Source organism: Anomalospiza imberbis, chromosome 1 (assembly GCF_031753505.1).
Source record: "Anomalospiza imberbis isolate Cuckoo-Finch-1a 21T00152 chromosome 1, ASM3175350v1, whole genome shotgun sequence".
In the NCBI taxonomy this organism is placed as follows: Eukaryota; Metazoa; Chordata; class Aves; order Passeriformes; family Viduidae; genus Anomalospiza; species Anomalospiza imberbis.
In genome coordinates, this window is record NC_089681.1 from 24,306,968 (window position 1) to 24,329,071 (window position 22,104).

Consider the following 22,104-nt stretch of genomic DNA (forward strand, 5'->3'; position numbering starts at 1 on the left):
TCCTAAATTGTTATTCTGGCTGTGAAGTATTTTAGTCAGGAACTTTTAATCTGTAGTTTTGAGTTCACAATTTCTCTGCAACATGCAAAGGTAAGACATGCATGCAGGACAAAGTTGCCTAACACTGTACTTTTCTGGAAGTTTTTCTGTGATTCCTGAAGTTGACTTTTTTTGTGATGTAGGGAGAATGAATTTTATGCTTGTGAAGTGCATAATCTTTTAGAGGGCAATTTATCTAAACAAAACTCCTTTTTTTTCAGAATTGCTTTCTCAAGGCATAGTACACAAATATTTGCTATTTGTATATATGTATATTATATGAAAACCTGAAATTGTTATGAAGTTAGCCATCTGTTTGGAGATGGACTACTTCACTGTAAAATGGTAAAGTGGTGATCACCAGAATCATGATGTGATAGGACTATTTATGGAAGTGCCTTAGTTGCTGAAATAAATGGGAATTAATTACATAGATACTTTTTAAAGTTTTGCTCATGGGTATTTACTCCTTGCCAGCAGTTAGTCGATGTCAATGGTATGTAATGCTGGTGTAAAATTATTTTTTGGGTTTAAAACAACCCTATATTGTGAACTTTTCACTTATTTAATCTCATTAATTTTTGGCAAAATCTGTTTTTCCACATGTCAAAACAGATATGCATTGCATACTTTGTATCAGTGGACAAAAGTAGCATCAATATTATAAATGCATTTCCTTTTTTTTTTCCCTGTAACTGAAAGAAGATTTTGTTATAACTTAAAATTGTTTTCCCAGTCACAAGTATAAATTCTTCTGCATTTGTTCTTTAGCAGATACTAAAGCTGGAGGTGAACAGTGTGATAGCAACTGTGACAGACAACCATGCACTGTTAAAAAATGAACACATGTAACCTCTAACTCCAAACAGGATAAGAAATTACACTCAAAATGTGTAATTTCTTGTATGTTTGATGGAACCTGTAACTGAGTCATGTAGCTAAACACGTGAAATTTGAACTATGTATAGCATGTCAACTAATATAGTAAACATCAACTGCATAAAATATCCACTAATTTTATCATGAAGGCACTTTTATTTAAAAGCAAAGCAGCATTGAACATAAGATACTGGGCCAGGTCCTTATTTGTGACTGTTCATTCTGTATGTGTAAAGGAATCAAAAGTCATCTGAACCTGATGAAAGCCTGAGAAAAATGAAAGTAAGAAAAAAAGTACACCTCACCATGCCTTCTGCCATCCAGGGTGGATAGCAAAATGAAATCTTAACAGGTTGTTGCTGCAAATAGTTTCTTAATTACTACAGTTACTTTAGGATGTATAAACCCAATTATAACAGTTACAGCTAGAGTACTTAAAAAATTCAAGAGGTGTATAGCTATAGAGGTAATATATTGGCAAAATAACAAGCAAACAATGTTCATAACTGCTTGAAAGCTTAGTGCAGTTTTTGGACACTTCATCACATAAGTTTAAGCAAATGTGATTACAATATAACATCTATGCAAACATAATACAGGCATCTATTTAAATATTTAATTTTCTAGCTACTGAAATTGCCCATTTCAGTGGATTTTTCTTCCATTCTTTGAAACTGGTCATTTGTTGTCTGGCACTCTAAAATCAGTGCTGATTCTTGCTCCTGCTGGAATTCTAAATATATAGCCCTGGTGAAATTTCAGATCCAACATACAAAAGCCTTTAGGTAAAGGGTTTTTTTCTCCCCCTTAATAAAAAAGCCCCTCTTAGAATAGTTTTGTTATCTCACTTCCTTAGTAGCATCAAATTCATCCTCATCATCCTCCTCTTCATCATCTTCATCATCCTCCTCTTCCTCTTCTTCATCTTTTCTTAGTATTCTGCGTGAAATCTGATAAAACAAAAATTCCACAAAAGGATATCAACTGTTTGTTTTCTGCAAACAAAAAATAATTCTCCATTGGCATTTTCAGCCTAAATGTCAGGTTTTCATTTGGGGGAGGGGGTAAGATGTTTATTTATTAACTCTTCATAACATGCACACCAATGGAAAAATGCACAACACAGAATAAAAATACTATAATCATTTTTATAAGCTTATAAGCTAAAAATATCCATGTAGTCATTCAGAAGTATTATAGAATAGGGAAAATGGTATTTTTTACCAAATTAATGCTAAAAATCAACAAGATGCAGATCAGATTTTCCTGGGTTGGCTGCTGAAGCAGCAGGCTAAAGAGGAGTATTAGGGCCTAATCCTACCTTGAAGACATCAGACTTCGTCAGTTAAAAGCTCAAAACGATGCTGCTCTAAGCTTTTTACCTTTTTTTTTTTTTCAAGAATGAATTAGACAAACTTATAGTCTTGATACATAGATGAACTTCTTTCCCTGCCCATCAGTGTTTGCCTTTGGAGTGACTCCTCTTTTTGGTTCATCAAACATTAAAAACAAGTGCCAGCTGCCAAGCTTTCATCTCATTTGACAGATTCTGCAGTCTGTACTTTTTTTTAATGAGGGCTCAATTTAACTCCTACTGAAGATAGATTCTTCACAGACAATGCAACATTTACAATTTAAAGAAAGATACTTTTTTTTTTCCTATCCCCTTAAGAAAGAGAACATTGAAGACAGTTATCCAAGTCATCTGGAATGCTTTTGAAAAATTTCAGGTTCAGTAGTTCTCTAAGGGCATCTGCAGCTCTAATTTGGGTTCTATTTTCTGTGTCTTCTCACATACAGTGATATAATAAAAACCTCTGTACTGAAGACAGAGCTTGCCTTTTTTTTAAGCAGCCCCCTATTTTAAAGGTCCTTAAATGCTCATTATTAAATTGACTTCTGACATGTTATAATTCATACAGCCATGTATGTAATGTAAGTTTTTTGTGGGTGCATAAAGCAAACTGTAGTCCTTGAACTTCTGACAGAAGAAAAATCCTTAATCTTGTTCATGCTCACAAAGTACATGATTTAGCTCAAAGCAAGTATTTGCTTACAAATTCCTGAACACAACAGAAAATGGAGTTTATCATTGGGTGAAGCTGGGTTAACTTGAGTTGAAATGTCTAAAGCAGCAGTCTCTCATTCTGTGAGAGAAGAAAAAGTCAATGGGAGTGATTTGTAACTGGAGTTTAAGGAATGCTGCAGATCGAGCCTGTTAAGGTGAAATGAATTTCACTGGGCTAGACTAATTTTCTAAGTTTTTTTCCTAGTTCAGAGCATCTGAAATTCTTCAGCAGAATTTGCATCATATTTCTGAAGAAAAGCTCCCCCCTTTCCTGAAATAGGAACTGTTATGGCTTTATGAGTTTTTTCTGGTCACTACTCAAATACCTCTGACCATGCAGCAAATAACGAAATAGTATATTAAATATTATCACTGGTGGTGGTAAGATGGTTATCCCTAAGAACCAAACTGGATTAGGGAAGGAAGATGAGAAAAGAAATTATGCAGTTTAAATCCAAGTTATTGTGCCAAAGAACTAAAACATACCATTGTTGAAATTTATTATTTTATAACTTAATGCAAAAAAAGAAGAATATTAATTTTTTTTACCATAAATAATTTTATGTAAAAATTAATTCTGTGAGTTGCATGTAGGTGATGACAGTCCTTGCTTAAGCAGTTCAGCTCCATCTTTCACTGCAAATGCTACTTCAGAAACATGGCAATTCTCTCCACATCTTAGTGCTGGAGCATTTGGATGTAGACATTTTGAATAATGGTTAAAATGATACTTTGCTGTCCTACAGAATGTCAGTGCAAAAGTTTGTTATATTTAATGCATGTAGATAAAACTTATGTAGTTAAATTTGACTTTAAATATCTGGAAAAGATCATTCTGTTTTGCTATAGTTCTAAAATATAAGCTGTATCAACTTGAATTGGCAAACCTGAACGTTGAGGATAAATTGCCAAGTGAAGTGTTGCAAAATGAAGGACATAGCCCTTTGTGATAAAATTAATCAGGCTCAAGGAATACTTTCGATTTTTAACATACAGATAATACAAAAAGTTAGTTTACAGAGCTAGAAACAAATTCAAGAATGGTTTGTGTTAAATCCTCTGAAAATACCTGAACTGTGTGACTAGCACACTTTATTCCATCTGGTATGCAGTGACTTCCCACACTGTCCCCCACCTACAGGTTTGTGTGTGTGTGTGTCTGTCTGTCTGTCCTCCCCTGCCCCACAGACTTGGGCTGTGTGATTCTGTGAACTGCTTCCCACATCATTTATACTGCTTGACATTGAAAATTGCAAAGTACTACATTACAGACAGTAAAGGATTACTGTGGAGCAGGAAACTAGATGTGTCAAAAAATTCAGACTGAAAGATCCACAGAAAAGATAAAACAAGTCACCGGCAGGTTTTTCTGAATACAGCATTTTTTTCTCAAGAGATGTTTGGTGATTCCAAAGATTAGAGCCCTTAGTGTAATTCAGCACCATGCTATTTACAGAATCAGAAAGGGCTGCTCTTTCTTCACTGCCCTATGGTGACTGCATTAGTAGGGTGTTCCACCCCTTCTTCTGCCATATGATCCTCCTCTGCAGATACACTGCACAGCCAAGTAAGATGACCTTATTTTTGAATTGCATTGCAGTTTCCCTCTAGTTCTAGATGACTTCCTGTTCTTTTCATGTAAGTTAGAGATTATGAGAACACTAACACCCAGAGTTATAATTAGGAGTGGTCTAGGAAATGAGAAAGGTTAACCTGCAAGTTAGTCAAAATGGAGTTCCACTTCACCTCTGGGAGAAATCATAGTGTACATACTCTCAGTTTTCTCGTTTTTTTTCTCTCTTACCTTTTCTGAATTAGCTTGAATATGAAATTTGCTTGAGTGATAGAGAGGACTGGCAAGTCAGTCAAAGTGGTACTTCATGCACTGACTCACTAGGTTGTATCTCTTCAGATGACACAATTCATACTTTCAACAGAACAGCTCAACTCTAATAATTGATCTGTGTTGAGAGCAGAGAAGGTGTAAAGTGTGTACAAAGTCAAGAAAAGTTCTCCTTACTACAGTATCAATGCATGATTATATTCAAAGAAGAAAGGTAAGATACATGCATTTTAAATATGGCTTTGTCTTTAACTGAAACACTGGTAAGAATCATTGTAGTTACAGGATTACAGTTGCAATGCATTAAAAATAATTTAGCCATTTTGCAATGTCTGCAAGTTTGCTGCTGTAAACAAGTGGTAAAGATATTTGCAAGGTAGCTGGTCCAAAAAGAGTGGCACTGTCTTCAACTGTTTCACTCATTTTTATCATCCTTTTCCTCACTTGCTGTGAATTTTCAGAGTATACAGAGAGGTCCGTTGGTCATGGGTTTGCTCTGCTGCTAGAAGGTATCACTAGTCTAGATTAGGATCTGGTAGAGAGGCCACACTCTAGAATTTGAATACTAAAAATATGCAATTATTTAAAGAATGTCACTACTCCTTCAAATAAGCTCCTAGATCTCTTCTCTGCAAGCTGCCACAGTTTGTTGCTGGAAGACTTAAGTATTGCTGGAAAGAGCATTTGTCAAAAGTAAGCAACACAGCTTTAAGAGCTGAGGGTTTTCTCCCTTCAATGATAAAGCTGCATTATCAAGAGCTTATTATGATATTTATGCCATTGAAAGTTTCCTTACATTTCTGATGGTCCTGAACTGAGTAAAGACAGTGGATCCATATGCATTAGCTAAAACATTATCTTAAGTAGAGCTTTAATATAGTGATTTAGTATGTAATTTTTTTCTTACCTGTGCTGTTCTCAGTGAAGATTTTGAGGAGCCAGTTCTTTGCAGGGGGGACTTGGAATTTGCACGAACTATGTCTAAGCGAGACTGATAGTCTGGTGGATAAAGTGAGCTCCGAAAAACCTAATCAAATGGAGAAAGCTGTGACTTAGATGCTTGCAAGCTAAGAATCACCAAGACTGAAGCTTGCAGAAATGCAGCACTGGAAACCTGATCTAGAGACGTGCATCGACTGTAGTTTGGACTGATCACTTTTAGCTGAAACGAAGTCTTTGCTTAACCTGAGACACATCAACATACTTATGTGGTCAAAACTTCTTTAGAGGTTTGGCGGCATTTACACAGGGAAAACTGCAATGATTTCCCACCAACATAGCCTGAGTTTCAGGCTAAGCTAGAATTATGAACCCCAGCAACTCCTTCAGGCTCTCCATTTCTTGCAAAGATGAACTCAACCCCTTCACAAGCAAATCCCCGCTGTTCGTCACAACTGCATCAGAAAAATGTTACTTGCAATGTACACGAGATGCACAACTCAAGAAAAATTTGGGAAACCTCTTAGAATACAGGGGAGACCATGACATCCATTATATTTTCAAGTTATTTCAATAACAAATACAGCTATTTGTGCAAGACTTTAAGTCAAGGAGATTGTATATTATGGCCAGTATTTTTATGAAAAGTAAATAATTGTCCAATTAACAGGAAATTTAAAATGAGATTAAAAATTTGGTTGTGAAAGACAAAGTACTGACTTTAAGGAGATTTCTGAATTGGTGCCATGTGACATTATAATTGCGAAACTAAAATAGTACAAAATTGCCATGGCATAGTTTAAATGAAGTAAAATTACCAAGTAGTCTTAAATATGACTGTCACTGAAGACTCATGGTTTTTTAAGTCTTGTGCTAACTTGGTTCTGAGCTATGTCATAGACAGAATAAAATTATGACTGGTAGGTTTACAAAAAAAGACTGAAAATGATCCAACTTTTTTGACAAACCAAACATACATATACGACACACACTTCCATGATATTAAGTTTAAAGACCCAACATCCAGAAGAACTGCAAGACTGAATAAAGGACTGAAAAGCATATCTTGGGAAAGAGAGACTATAATTCAAAAAGAAAAGAAAGGGTGACTTGAAGCTGGTTACTGCCACAAGGCAAAAAACCCATTGTAGTAAATAACAAATGTCTCTTAATTCTAGAACAGCCTAACGAAAAGCATTAAAAGATGAAAACAAGCAAACAAAATTCTGGTTAGAGGGAGATCTTTAACGCAGTAATTAATCTCTACATCATCTTATCACAGCAGTGTAAGATTTTTTTCTATGTGCATCTTTAGAGCAAGACTCACTGCAGAAGTGTTCTTTAAAAACTGTTTTATGTTTAGCTGAGCTTGGAGTGGCAGGTAATTTTTTGAGTCTCTTTTCTGTGTTTTGTGGGAAAGATTAGATTGCCACTGCAGTTGCTCCCTGTTTGTGTTCCCTGAGATTACACACCTGCATGCTTGCTGAAGAAGTGCAAAAAAAGAAAGCTTGGTATACATGAGTTTTTTCTAGGAACCTGAAGTTTTTATAGCATTTTTCTGTGTGGGACATGTGTAGCCGAACTGTGAAAACTGTTTTTATATAGGAAATAAACAGAAAAACAAATCTCAATCACTCTTACCTCCAAATCTTCATTTTCATCAATATTTTGGATATTTTGATAGGCAGCAGTATATATCTCTAAAGCTTTCCCATGGAACAACATTTCAATAGTTATAAATTCAGAAAATATGTTCTGAAAACAAATTAAAATATTTGTTTTCTTAATGCAGTAAAGTATATTTGCACTTCATAAAAATACCGTATTCTGTGTTTGGTATTTCTGTGATATAAATAACTGCATGATACTTAGTACTTTTAAACAGTCAGACCTAAATTTTAGACATTAAACATAAATTCTGGCTGGGCTATCACTTACGCAGTTGTTATTTAATAATAAATTCCAAATAAATACTTCAAAAGTAAAGAGGAAACATATTAGGAATAACATGTCACTGAAAAGTCACTTGATAATCTCCAATATGTATTCCCAAGAGATCATCAGTCAGAAGTTTTGCTGTTTTGAAGACTTTTATAATAGGCTGAGGATAAGTTATCTGTAGATTCTCTATCTATAATTTACAAATCTGTGAAATATTCATGAATACCATGAGATTTGCATTTCAGTGAATAGTAGAATGTTGCTAATCTTGCCACTGACTAACTATAGTAATTTTACTATGCAAGATGAAATATGAGCACACATACTTTGATGTCCCTTATCTTCTGTTTCTCAAAATTATCAATGGTTTCCTCTAAGTGCCGAGTTGTGCGAGTAGCATCCAGTGTTGCTCTCTGCAGTTCACATTCAGCCTGGTAAAGTAACACAAAGGTGAAATTAGTCTTGCATTTGATACAAAGCTATTTGCTGTAATTGCCATGATTTAAGTCCGAGTTTGCAAAACAATACATATCTGTGTTACAGTATTTTAAATCTGTAGCTTAATGAACATATGAAGATGCTTTCTACACTGTTGTGACTTTGATGTGAAACATGAAAAATGACCAGCTGCAGCCAGTCAGCAAAGTCCCTCTGCCCTGATTCATTTTCTATAATAATCATGGGATAGTTTTACTGAGCCAGTCCTGACATCCCACTGACAACACAGTGACTGGGTGTAGGTACTTAACCCAGCGCAGGCCAGAGTGGTGGGTGAGCAGGAAAGATAACCCCTTGTTTTCTACTGCAATTAACCTGCTGGGTCCAGAAAGATTCTTTTCCAGTACAGTGTGCTGAACCTCATCTTAGTAAGTTTTTACAAATTATTTAAATAGACAGTTATAGCAGCAGCTGTAACTAATGCACTTACCCTGTAAATATCTCAATCTCAGGCTAGAGTTACTGTAATTTTTAGATTCAAACGCATTTCAGGTATTTTATGTTCTTAATATTTCTGTATTATTAAAATATCTTATAACACACATCTTCAGGAGGGCACTGGGAAAGGGACACATCAACCAATTCCTAACACATAAATACAATTTTTTTTCTTATTTTGTCACTACAAAAAGCATTTTAGATAGCTATTTTAATTAGATATAATTATAACTTTATAGAAGGTTCACTACCATTTAATGAAAGACATTGAAACTATTCTGATTAAGTCAAGCTTGAGAACTGTGTACTATTACAAATTAACAATGTACAGCTGTAAGAGCTTGCACTTGAAATCTACAAGATTTGGGTCTAAACTTCTGTTATTTTCCATACATTATTGGTCAAACATCATACACTAGTGATACTTACAGGCTCAGTCAGTAAGTATCATCACAAATCTGTTTTGTCATGAGATTTGGAAGTAGTATATGGCTCAAGTACTGTATCCTATGATAAAGTTGTAAGGTTCTTCCCATTTCTACAAAACTGCAACTGGAGAGGATTTTTTTTAGTGGAAAAAGACACCGCAGGTCCAGTTCCTGTAATCTAGCTTTTAGTGTTACATGTATAGAAACCTAAGGCATAAGGCATGCTCTATTCACTTCTTTGATTGTAATCTGCTAATCTTATTTTACAGGATTATCAATTTGAAACAATTTCCTTTCAAAAACAGCCTAAAATCATAGACACAATTCTGCCATTACAGGGCAAACAAAATTGATAATGATCTTTAGTAATACATAAGGTCACATGTTCATCTCTCTCTTGATTTTGCCCAAACCACAGGAGGGAAGAAAAGACATTTTGTTTATGTTCAATTACTTCAATCGGTCACTCTGGAAGTGATGGCAGCTATTATGCATACACAACCCTTACATATACAAATACAGTATGTTATTTCTATGATAATCAAATACACCTCCTCAATACATCTTAGATTGGACACAATTTGTGCACATATGGTTTGGGAGAGGAATTCTGGTTGTTTTACAGTGAAGTGTCTAAAGTTGCAGAGCCTGCATAGTTTGCACAACAGCAGTTTGGTATTTTCTCTTCTGAACACTCACCTGTGACTGGAAATATTAGTAAAGGAAAAAAATGGCAATGTAACAATCAATATTCATGAACGTGTTCATTTTCACTTCTACTTTTACTGTGAACTATTTATCTTAGTTATTTCAAAACATCTATATATTTAGTGCTATTATTATGTTGTCTGAAGCCTCTGGCTGTAAGATGTAAAGGTTGTTAGAGCCTTGCTAGAATTCAAGTATCCAGGCCAAAACATTCCAGGAGAGCTGTCTGTTTTGGACTGAAGGCTTGGTTATTTATATTTAAAAGAATAAAATAAAAAGCAGGCAACCTACAGTTTAGCAGACTTCTTCAGGAAAATAAATCTATTTTGATTTACAGAAGTGTATTTTTAAAAATCTGGTAATGTTTTCCTTTCAAAGCTGTGCTAACACACCATTTCTAAGATGGGAGTGAGTACAGATTCTTTGCTATCTGTGGCCAAAGTTGTTCACTGCTGCAACATCACAGTTGCTCAAGAATAAGAGAACCCCTGCAGGAGCCCAGCTGATGAGCTCTAATGTGGTAAAGCCTCTCTCAGATCTGAAAGCTGACCTGCATACATCCTCAAAAGCAAATTAACACATTCCTGCTTCTAATACCTTTTTATGTGTTTTAAGTGTCAATCTGACCTTTTTAAGTTTCAGTCACTTTAAAATGCGGAGAGGCAGCATTTGGTGCTTTTGCCATGTGCAGAATTAGACTGTACTGAGATTTTATAACTCTTCAGGCAAAGCCTTAAGTGTACGAAACAGGTGTTACAAGAAGCTAAGTCACAGAAGAGTATTTGGGAGAAGCTTAGAAAAGAAACAAGAAGAAATGAACTAGGTGCCAGTGACATACCCATGAAATGAAATGGGAATTAGCTCGAGGGAGAAAAATGGGACCAGTCTCCCTTTGGGAAAAAAACAGCTTGTTGTTATAATTTACTCCCTTAATTTCAACAAAAGAGAACTTTGCAACACAGCTCAAGTTCTAACCCTGTGGCTGACACACATCTGTCTTTGTTACATGAGGAATTCTAATTAGTCATGACTTGATTTAACTGATTTGATTAATATTAAATGGAAATTCTCTGGCGAAGACAAAAATAAAATGTAATTTTCCTGTGTTCTGTTTGACCAACGCAGTCATTTTCACTCTTTCTACAGTCTCATGCCCCAGTCACTACAAAGATCCTGAAGATTCTGAAATAGAGTTGATAAAATCCAACAATGAAAAGGACTGCTTAACTCTCAAGTCCAACACTAAAATGTAATAAAAAGTAAACAGCACATCATGAAGCTACATCCTGTATCATAGTACACAAGCATAAAGGGACTGAAGTAGGATTACCGTGATCCCATTTATTTTGGTATTCCTTAGATTCTGATTGCTTCAAAATTTGAAACTTTAATGAGATTTTAATGGAAATTCTAATTCAGTTTGATGGAGGCTTAATTTTTCCCACCGTGATACAGAATAATGTACTGGGGAGGGTGACTGGTCTTTGGAAAGGAAGAGTAGTCTAGTTCAATATTCTACTAGCAGAATAATAACTTTCATGCAGCTGGAGTAAACTCATATCCCATCTAGGTACCAAGACCAAAATGGCAGGGAGAAAAACAATAAATCCACAGAAATAAAAAATAAATTGTCTGATTACACTTACTTTCAAATAGTTCCAAATTCCTGGATGTAATTTATGCCTACCTCTCTTGCATAATATGTAAAATAATTCATAGTTTCTTTTCAAGTCAAAAGTGAGCAACTACTGCTCTGTAGCAGCTGTAAGTCTTCATTAAGTTTAAGAAAAGATTCAACATTGGAAACAGTCCTCTTCCTTAGACTGTTATTACTACTTCCTAAACATAACAGTTTAATTCCAAAGAAATGTAAAAAATATTTCTCATCGTGATTAGAAATGCAGGATACAATAATGTGTAGATCTGATGGATTCCGCTGACGTGTCTTTTCCAGTTGAGATAATTGCTTGGCTTCTCGGTTCTTCGCTGTTAAAGTTGCTCTAAGATCATCCTGGAAATAAAATGTTTTAGACATGTTTGAAATACATCTAGGATAATACAAAATATGCTCTCTTCATACATGCATTGCCTAGAAAACATGAACAGCTCTGCTTCAAATTAAAACAGATTTTAGTGATCTGTAAATTGATCCTATGAAAGAGAAGTCAGTGGGGACTGAGAGAGTTTAGCACCTTGTGCAACTCCCTACAGCACATGTTATAATTGAAAATGTGGGGAAGGAAAGGAAAAGATATTCACAGCTTTACATGAAAAGTATAGCAGATGGTCACAAGCTGAGATCCCAAAAGTGTTAAGAAGGCAGACTCATTCCTGACTTAGCAATAGATTAAATGTGGTACTTAGAAATAAAAAGCAACATCAAATAAATTGGCATCATTAAAAAAAACCCAAAGCAGGCAGCAGTCAGTACCAAAGAGAAGTTATGAATATAACTGCTGTCACTGCTGGCAGTGGAGCTGCTGATTGGGCTGGAGCAGAAGTCTGATGAGGAGTGGCTGAGGGAGCTGGGAGTGTTTAGCCTGGAGGAGGCTCAGGGGGAACCTTATTGCTACAGCTCCCTGAAAGGAGCTGTAGCCAGGTGTGGGTCAGTCTCTTCTCCCAGGCAATCAGTGACAGGATGAGGACATATAAGCTGCACCAGGGGAGGTTTAAATGAAATGTTAGGAAAATTTTTTCCATGGGAGGAGTGGTCAGGCATTGGAATAGGCTGCCCAGGGAACGGATGGAACCACCACTCTGGAAGTGTTCCAAAAAGGTGTTGATATGGCACTCGGGGACAGTTTACTGGTGAACATGGTGGTACTGGACTAATGGTTGCACTCAATGATTACAGAGGTCTTTTTCAACCGAAACAATTCTGTGCTACAAGGTACCATATTCCATGGCTGAATTCTGTGGCTGAAAGGGTTAAACTGCATATTTACATATATGCATTTAGTGAAGTGTTTAAAACTGTTTGAAACAAAATACATCCAAGTAATGATGGAGCTGGAGAAGATAAAACTTAACTAATCTAGAAAAGGCAGAAACTGTTGATAACTGGTTTTGCTCCATTTCCAAAGGAGTAGAATGTAATTCTAGGAAGATCTGTGACAATTTAAGAATGTTCATCTACCAGTTTTCTCAAATTTTTGTTCATGCTATAAAATTGTTTTGCTAAGTGGTTGGTATTCATGGAATGTAAGATTATCAGTCAAGTATTTATCACTCCACTGATGCTGGTATGGAGAAGGTCATTAATTTTGATGGTTCCAGTTTAAAGGAGGAGTAGTTTAGAACAAGTAGAAATACAGTCTAAAGTCTAACAAAATCTGAGGCAGGATTGGGCATGCATTTCAAATGACCTTTCACTCTAAAATACGACTTCCCATTTATTCACTACTCCAGAATGGAGTTACAGCTATTAGAATCTATCATATTGGGAAGTTGTCTGTGCTCTTTTCTTGGATTTCACAGTTTTAATGCTTGTATGTTTCCATGACTCAGAAGGATATGCAACTAAGAGTACGTCTTTCTAATATGTATGTCTTTCTATGCAACTAAGAGTAAGTTTTGTGATCCTGTGACCAGATCACTACTCAGTGACAAGCACACGATTGAAAAGTTTCACAGCGCTGTGTGTTCCTTCAATAATGAGGCTGCACATGAGGTCAGGGTCAAAACATACAGTTTCTTCCTTGTTTCTATCCTTACTGTCCATATGTCCTTGTATATAAATGTCATCTTCCTTCAACTCTAGGGACACAGAGCTGGCTTCTGATAATAAAAATTACTTCATGTTCAGCCCATCAATGCTGATTTTACTGCTGTTCTTTCAGAAGGGAATTTACCCAATCTCTAAGGTCAAAGGTCAAAGACTACTGAGAAGGCCTTTTGCTTTTATGAGAACCATGTGGCTACAAGAAAAGCAATAATACAAATTTTTCAATTGTTTTTTCCAGTTGTAAATTTTAAAGGTAGAGAAAGAGAAAAGAACTTATTTCTTTTTGAAACAACAAAGTTTTCCATCTAATGGTCACAGCTGCACGTTTAGTCCTATTTGATGACTGAGCCCTGTTAATAGCACTTACTTTCTAGGCCCATTTAAAACAGTCAATCAGATTTAACACTGTGGCTTGAAAGGGTGCTGTCTTTCATGCAAAGTGTACTTGAGGATGCAAAGTTCTAGAGTTACCATTATTAAATTCAGTATTTTCTTTCTAGCATGTAGTGACTTTGGAAATGCCTACAGGGACTGAACTGTTCCCTCCTCTACCTCTGTTTTCTGTAGCAACAGCCACCATGAAACATATTTCTCTAATAGATGAAGTGTGACAAAGAATTAGTGCTACTATGGCCATAGTGGTAAAGCTGTATACAAGTTTTGGATGTACAAAAGTAAGGCACAGTTACATACATATTTTGTCCAAGAAAAAAGTGCAGAAAAAAAAACCCAATAAAAATATTAAAAAGCTGGGGAAATGTAATTGATGGTGAAAGAATCAAGGTGTACATTACCTAACAGAAAAAAAAAAGAAAAAATTGTTTTACTAGTATCTAAATACCTTCATCCAGAAAAAAAAACCCAGAGCATTGCAGAGCTCTTACATCTCAGTGGAGCATATAAAAAGAACTAAAGATTAGATGAAGTCTTTCATTTAAAACATCACAAACATCAACTAACCACTAACTACTACCAACAGTCCTACATTCACCTCCAGTGTCTTTAGACCAAGCGTTGACATGTTTTTGCAAAATATGCTTTAGTTACACTCTAGGAAAAGTGGAATGGAAAAGGCAATGAGATAAAAGGTACAAAGAATATAAAATTATTCATAGTCCCTCTAGGTTTTAACTATGAATTCAAGTCACATGTAAGAACTCTGGTCACCCATCTATTTTCAAATCATACAGAAGTACAGCTATAGTTTGTCCACCAGACAATGAGCTGGCAGAGCTTCATCACTGTACTGTTACCTGCTTTAGTCACTGAAGTTATTAAAGCAAATCAATCCTTTCTTCTGCACGTGGATCACCTTGGTTTTATGATGTCCTGTTTTACATGAAGAAAAGGAACCAGGAACAGAGTTGCCAAAAAGCAGAAAAGTGAAGATTGATATATAGAACAATGAAACAGAAAGAAATCCTCATCCTACATTTAAGCTGTGTTACAGGACAAGAATATTGTTTTAGCTTCCACTGAAGCTATTCAGCATTGTAAACCAGAACAAGTGAATGAAACAACTTTACTGCATTAGCAGATCAAGGACAACACTACTCTGATTGACCCGGACCTCTTTAAAGCATTTAGCAGCACAGGACTTTGATGTCTTACACCACACAAAAAGGAACAGTTGTTTTTAGATAAAGCACAGAAATACTGCTGTGTACTTCCTTGAACAGATCAACTGAGTAAGCAGCAGTGAGAACATCCCCTTTATAGCAAGTGGCTATAATGACATACTCTGCCCGATTTAACTTAGTCAGCTAATGTAGTTACAGCTAAAGCAGTCCTAGAACTAGCAGCTTGTGCTAGATTTACATGAGTGACAAAATTTCCTTTGTCACTAAATATGTCCCAGTGATTACAGATGATAACTGAAGACCAGGTAGTTGAAGTTTTAACCAAGGTTTGTGGTCAACGTGCCACGGGAAAAAATAACCATTTAATGGTGTACATCTTTAGAGAACTCTATCTTAGTTCAAAGGTAAACTGGCAAAATAGTTGATCTCACCTACAGTTTAAAAATGCTCTTGTATTCCTCACTATAGGTAAAATAAACATTATGCAATGCTTTCTGACATTCTGAAAGGCAAAGACCACAGGAAATTCAATTTACTGTTGCAAGCAACAACTCAGTTTCAGTTGCTTCTGTCCTCAGCATTACTGGATATCAGTGGCAGAGCACCTCAAGAAAGTCTCTTCAATGCTTTGGAAGCCCCAGGCATTGCTGTAATGTTTTGTGTCTCCTCAGCAGCCCTACTGCCACAAACACATGAAACTTGTCTTCCACCCTCAGCATTTATACCCTACAAAGTACCCGGTTCTAGATGTCACAAATTGGTGACCATTAAGATATCAGGTTTTAGGCTCTACAGTCTACAACTCTGCTAAGGACTACCACAGGTAGTCCTACTCAAGTGTAGGATGCATTTTCTTCACAATTGTTTCTCTAACCACCAAGTGACATAACTGTGAAATAAGTTCCAAACACTACTTGGTTCTTCACCATATGAAAAAGAAAATCACAAAAAAAACTATAGGGAAACTGCTGGCTTGAGATGCACTGCCACCATCTACTCAAATTAATGACGATGAACATGCCGCAAGATTTTTGTTTTGGTATTTTTGTAAAATACCATCAGATAATAATAATAATTTAAGCTTTTGATTTATATAGATTATGGTACAGACATATAGATCAATTACAGATTTGAGTCTGCAGGATTAAGGTATTATCTGTATAAGATACAAGTATTACGAAGATCTACTTTTATTATCTGCTTATTGAAAATTCCTTGCTCAAGCTTATCTTTCCTAGAGGAAAGAAACTTACAGGTATTTTAAGGGAATATTTCAAACCCCTATAAACATTGTTTCAAAAATATAGTGAATGAAGAGACCTCAGATTTTTGTGTATCTTCAGGTCATCGTGATGACTTAACAGAGAGGGATTTAGGCACTACCTACTTATCAGGTTCAAAAGTGTTTTCTAAGTTATGAACTTTAATGTAGAACATAATTCTGAGTTAGAAAAGCTGTTAAAGGCAGCATATTGATGACTAAAAGCCAAAGTAGTAGTAGTAGTAGTAATAATATCACCATCATCATCAAAATCACACAATAATAAATGACATTATCTATAAATAAAAAGTCCTGAATTTACATTATCCAGGAAATTTCGTACTAATGCCTTTTCTGAGCATTTGTTTGTGCTCGAAGAGCCCTGTCTTCACATCAAAGCTCTTTCCTCCAACATATATATAGCTTCAGTTCAGATGTCTAACTACATAATTAAGCTAAACTGATTACTGAAATACAAAAAATCAGAACCATTTTTCCCATAAAGAAGTTTTCAACTGAGTGGCCAGAACACAGAAATGCACCTTGTGAGAAAACACATGTTTAACCTACCCTTTTAAGTTTTACTATGGTCCCATAAGATTTCAGAGGTTCAACAACCTTGGCTTCCAGCCTGTCAACCTACAAAGAGAAATCACAAGGTTGCTAAAATCATCCATATTCATAGTGTGTAGAAATAGGAAACAATTACTTTAATAGTGACTCATCTTATTACAAATTAAATCCATATATGCTGAAAAAATATTAGGATAAGGGTTTTTAAAAATTTTGTAAAAACTACAGTCAAGTACATTAACCAAGAAGGAATTTATTTTCTGAAGAACTCGAGCTGATTTCTAGTGGAATTCCTTTTTTCTTAATTAGATCAGGATAAATGAAACATGGAAAATTATGAATACATCAAACTGAGTACTAAATACATCCAGCATTGCATCTTGGAGTTCTGTGGCTTTCTGTCTAAAGATCAGTGTATTTGCTGTACATTTACTGATAAGGTTACAGACTAAGCAATCTTTACTGTACAAAATGGAACACTTAAAAATAATGGAAACAGCATCACTGGTACTGACTGCACTAAAAATGCCAATAACAGGGTATGTCATATGCATAAATGCTCTTACAGATGAGTGGTTCTGAATTTTTGTTTCAGTTCTCCTAGTCAGAAAAACAGCTACATATGGTCAGACAGGCAATAGGATAAGACCTGCTTGTCAAATCTGACAAAACTGTCTGAGTGGCCCCAGTGTAATCTGCCAGTGACTTATGGACCATGAGTAAGTCCTGTGGCCCATCACTGCTACATCCACATTAGGACAAGGTACATACCTCTGGGACGGGACAGTTCCCTCTATACTGATACTGGTAGTCACCAGTCAGCCAAAATCTATGCCAGCTGAGCAAACATTTCTCCTTGATACCATCTACCAGTGCACTATCAAACAATTTCACTTGAAGTGCCAATAGACTAGAAAGGAATAGGTCAGTAAGGCTCTAAACAACACACGTGTTACACACAAATAACCTGCCCATCTTACTTACTTACCCTACCACATGTTGTGGTACCTCACACCTCAGTATTTGTATATCTAGCACTGCAGCTAAAGACCAGAAATTGATAATCCTTGTAAGATAATTTACTCTTGCCCATTTTGTCAGCATACAGGAAAACTGTTAAGTGACTTGATGCCCAGAAGAAACAAAGCTGAGATAATATATTTGGAGGAGCAAGCAAAGGAGAACTTGATTTAGAGACTAAAAGCTTTTTTTTCTGCTTCTGCCTTTTTTCTTTCACAGGGCAATGCTGGTTTACAGACAGGCATGGCAGGAGGATGAAGCCAAATGTCAGCTTTTAAAAAGACATTTAAAATCAACAAAAGCAAAACTCTAGTTGTTACATGTGTACCTCAAAATTACAGGTTCAGAGCTGAATGATGAAAACAGAGAGATCATGCAGTCTGAGTTCACATTCACCTCTGGCCACAATATAAATGTAATAGCAGAGGATAATTTGCTATTACATCAACTGAAGAATAAGGACCTACATGTGGCTCAGCTGGAGCCAGATGTATAAGAGCGTATGGAAAAATAAAAATCGCACACACCCTAAGGTTTCTTATTACTTCTTAAAAAATCCTCCCTAAATAGACTGTTAAAGATCCACACATATTCCTTGTATTTCAAACTCTCTGCTTCCCATATTAACTACTTTTAAAAGGTTTTCTTTTTCCACTTTGTTATTATGAAGAGATGACTTGCAATGCTCTTCAAAATAAAAAGTCCTATCTGAAGACATAAAGAATGTCTCTTCTTATAGTGGGTCTTAGCTGTTCAAAACTATAAATGGGAATTTTCTATGTTCTACTAAAAGAATAGATATATACTCCAAAAACTAGTTTGAGTACATGTAAATGAATTTCTATATAACCTCAGTATTTGGAATTCTGCATCGTATGTTACAGTTTGACTGGCACCACACATAAATGTGTAAGTGGCATAAACACCTTTCTTTGCACTCTCACTCATCTAACAGAAATTTGATTATATAGTCCCGTATGGTCCAAATCAAGTTTGTATTTTTAATGTTGAAGTACAAACTTATGAAATCTACAGTGGTCCCTGACAGTACCTCTTCAATACTATTTCTGATAATGCTCAGCAAAAGGAAAATGACTGATTTTGCCTCAGCTGCTGCTAGACAACTCAAGTCACACAACTAAAAAGAACACTTTATTAACCATAAATCATAATCTAAAGTGTAAGACCAATAAAAAAAAAAGCTGCTTTTTCTCAAATACTTTAAGTGTTCATATGGATAGTTTTCCTGTCTTCAACAGTACTAATTTTAGGCAGTTTTCCCTGACGTGATTAGGAGTGTAAATGATGACTGCTTTGGCAGCCTACCCTGCTCAGACATTAATATATTTAGACGTGTTTTCTCCTGTTTCTCTTCTGATTGCAGAGTGTATGATTTCCCTTCTAATCACAGATAAGTAACTGAAAAGTTCAGATGGCAAACACAACATGTACAGCTTTAATTTTGTACCTCTGCCTGGCGATAATCTTGAAGTCTGGAGAATTCATCTGCAAAGTTTTTCAGTCCAACTTTTAAGTTTGGTGTCTCTGTAGCTGCATATGCATATATTTCATTTACTAGAAGATCTGCTTTGTCTCGTAGTCTGGCAGTTTTACGTACATATCCAGCAAATATTTGGCACAATTCACCAAAATGTTTTTCCACATTTGAAACAGCATCTTGCATTTGTCTAGTCTGATTGTCCCTGGATACCAAAGAAAAATAAGACAGGCAGAAATGTTTACAACACATATAGAAAAAAAACTATATAATTATACTACTAATAATTTGGATATCTCATTTCAGTGCAAAGCAGAAATTTATTCTGAAAAAGAGAATGTTGTAACTGATGTAATATGTGCTTATTTATGAATGCATAACAAACAAACAGAAAAGTAGATTTACACTTAAAGATCCAGTAGACAAAAACCCAAATCACAAATCTGCTTGGAAGTTTTCCTCCTGCATTTGAGCAAAATCTGGCTATTACTAATGGCATTAGTTACTAACACAGTGATAACACCTGCAGTCTCAAACAAGACTTCTGCAAGACCACCCCTTCCTGCAACAGCCTTCAATCTAAACAGGCAAGCATTGGCTGGAAAAATTAGGCAGTAGAGGACAAACTGCTAAAGATATTAAATGTTCTTTAAATTGCAAACAATTACCAAACTGCACTACAGAGGATAAATACCACCAAGAATTAAAGAAGAAAGGTGAATGGACACAAGAGGTGAAAACTGTAATACCACTGAAAGGACATTAATCACACTAATAAATTGCTTTATTTTAAACTACATAAATCTAATTAATTTATTTGATCCAATGCCTGTAGGTTTCATTATTAATGATTTAGATAAGTCATTCCAGTAACTCACAAATTTCACTTTGTATTTTGCTTTCATATTCCTATATTATTTGATGGTCATGTGAACTCATGCCTGTTGTTGATCAGACTGCATCAGCTGTAAGACAATTCAGCTAACAGTGCCTGCCAGATACTGGGTCCTAAGAAGTCTCTACGGTCTAACACAAGGTTCTTGATGTGAGATGGCAGAATTCTCTGCAAGAGGATTCACTCCTACCACTATCTTGGCAAGGGACAGAAACAAAAATTCCCTTCATTTCTGTAAGCTATCCCAATACTGCTGACTAATATTTAAATACTGACTTTGTATCACGATACATGAGGATCAAAAAAATTCGAGAAAATGTGCTACTTTGAGACTAAACAATACAATCAAGTCAAATGAGGAACACCTTTACTTCAGGAAAAGTATTTCATGCCAAAGTTCTGCCTAAGGCAAAAACCCAGTTGGGTTGCTTCATGGCAAACTGTCTGGAAGACTGTTCAAAAGAGATTCCATTAAGGCTAAAAAAAAACCCCATGGAAGTTATTCAGTCCTCCAGGACATGATGGAGCACAGAACCAGTTAAACAGGGACGGTTTCACCACGTGAGTAGGCAATTAAGAATTTCATTCAGTACTAATAAAGCTGTTTTTCAAAACTGCATTACCTGATAAAATCTTCAGTAAAAGGTATATATTTCCTATTTTCTTGAAAGATCTTCATATCAGAAAGTGTTTCCCTCCAGGAGGAAGACATAATCACCCACTTTACAATTCAGACCTTACAGTACACCCATGCAACTAGTATTTAATTTTGGGACGTGAAATACTACGTCTTCTTAAGTGGGGATATAAAAGTTTTTATTCCCCCTCATTATCGCGACCGCTTAGAACTGTCCACAGAAATTCGCGAGAGGTCGAAATAAATATCGCAGCACATCTTCACTCCATCTCTGCATAGCACACCAGGCCTGGAAAAGTTTTGCGGCCTTTACCGGAGGAAAGCAGAAGCGGCCCCATCTCCTAGGGAGGCAGATGCGCTAAGAAGGACCGTGCCCGCATCGCTCCCCGGTCCCCGCACCACCCCCGGGCACGCTGCTGGAAGCAGGGCCTCCTCCCCCGCAGCAGCCCGGGGCTCCCCCGGCCCTCCGCGGCCCCGTACCTGGCGTCCAGCCCGCGGCCCAGCAGCATCATGGTGGCGATGGCGGCGGCGGCCGGCGGGAAGCAGGGAAGGAGGGCGGCGCTCCGCGTGCGCTCGGTTTCCATGGACACCCGGCCCGGCCCCGCCCCTCGGCCTGCGGGACGGGAGGCGCCGCGGGGCGAGCGCAGTCCCGGAAAAGCAGAATCAGTGCGGCTGGAAAGAAGCGCTGAGATCGTCGAGTCCAACCTCTGACCGAACACCACCGTGCCAGCCGGAACATGGCACTGAGTGCTGCGTCCGGTCCTTCCTTAAACACTTCCAGGGACGGTTACTCCACCACCTCCCTGGGCAGCCCGTTCCAGTCTCTAATCACCCGTTCTGTGAAGAAATTCCTCCTTATGTCCAACATAAACCTCCTCTGGCTCAGCTTAAGACTATGTCTTCTTGTCCTGTCACTTGTTACCCGGTAGGAGAGGCCGACCCTTGCCTGGCTACAGCCTCCTTTCAGGGAGCTGTCCAGAGCGAAGAGGTCCCCGTGAGCTCCTTTTCTCTCCGGCACAAGCACCCCCGGCTCCCTCAGCCGCTCCTCGCAGGACTTGTGCTCCAGACCCTTCCCCAGCTCTGCTGCCCTTCTCTGGACACGCTCCAGCTCCTCAATGTCCTTCTTGTGGTACGG

At 36.9% G+C, this 22,104-nt stretch overlaps 1 protein-coding gene across 4 annotated transcripts in view; it reads right to left on the reverse strand.

The window, feature by feature from the left end:
* The window catches only part of CIBAR1 (CBY1 interacting BAR domain containing 1), a 28,592-nt gene extending 6,991 nt beyond the window's left edge, over positions 1–21,601 (reverse strand). The window contains exons 1-9 of one of the 4 annotated variants that reach the window (XM_068185007.1): positions 21,450–21,601; positions 19,408–19,642; positions 16,917–16,985; positions 11,691–11,792; positions 8,036–8,140; positions 7,410–7,523; positions 5,737–5,856; positions 1,767–1,868; positions 1,055–1,185 (exon numbers count right to left, since the gene is read on the reverse strand). In XM_068185007.1, the coding sequence (XP_068041108.1) occupies positions 1,165–1,185; positions 1,767–1,868; positions 5,737–5,856; positions 7,410–7,523; positions 8,036–8,140; positions 11,691–11,792; positions 16,917–16,985; positions 19,408–19,642; positions 21,450–21,553 (972 nt within the window). In that variant the 5' untranslated portion in view covers positions 21,554–21,601 and the 3' untranslated portion in view covers positions 1,055–1,164. Of the gene's footprint in view, positions 1–1,054; positions 1,186–1,766; positions 1,869–5,736; positions 5,857–7,409; positions 7,524–8,035; positions 8,141–11,690; positions 11,793–16,916; positions 16,986–19,407; positions 19,643–21,449 lie in introns of those variants that run through there. The other 3 variants (XM_068184997.1, XM_068185024.1, XM_068185016.1) reach the window with 3 other exon arrangements.
* Positions 21,602–22,104: the final 503 nt, after the last annotated feature.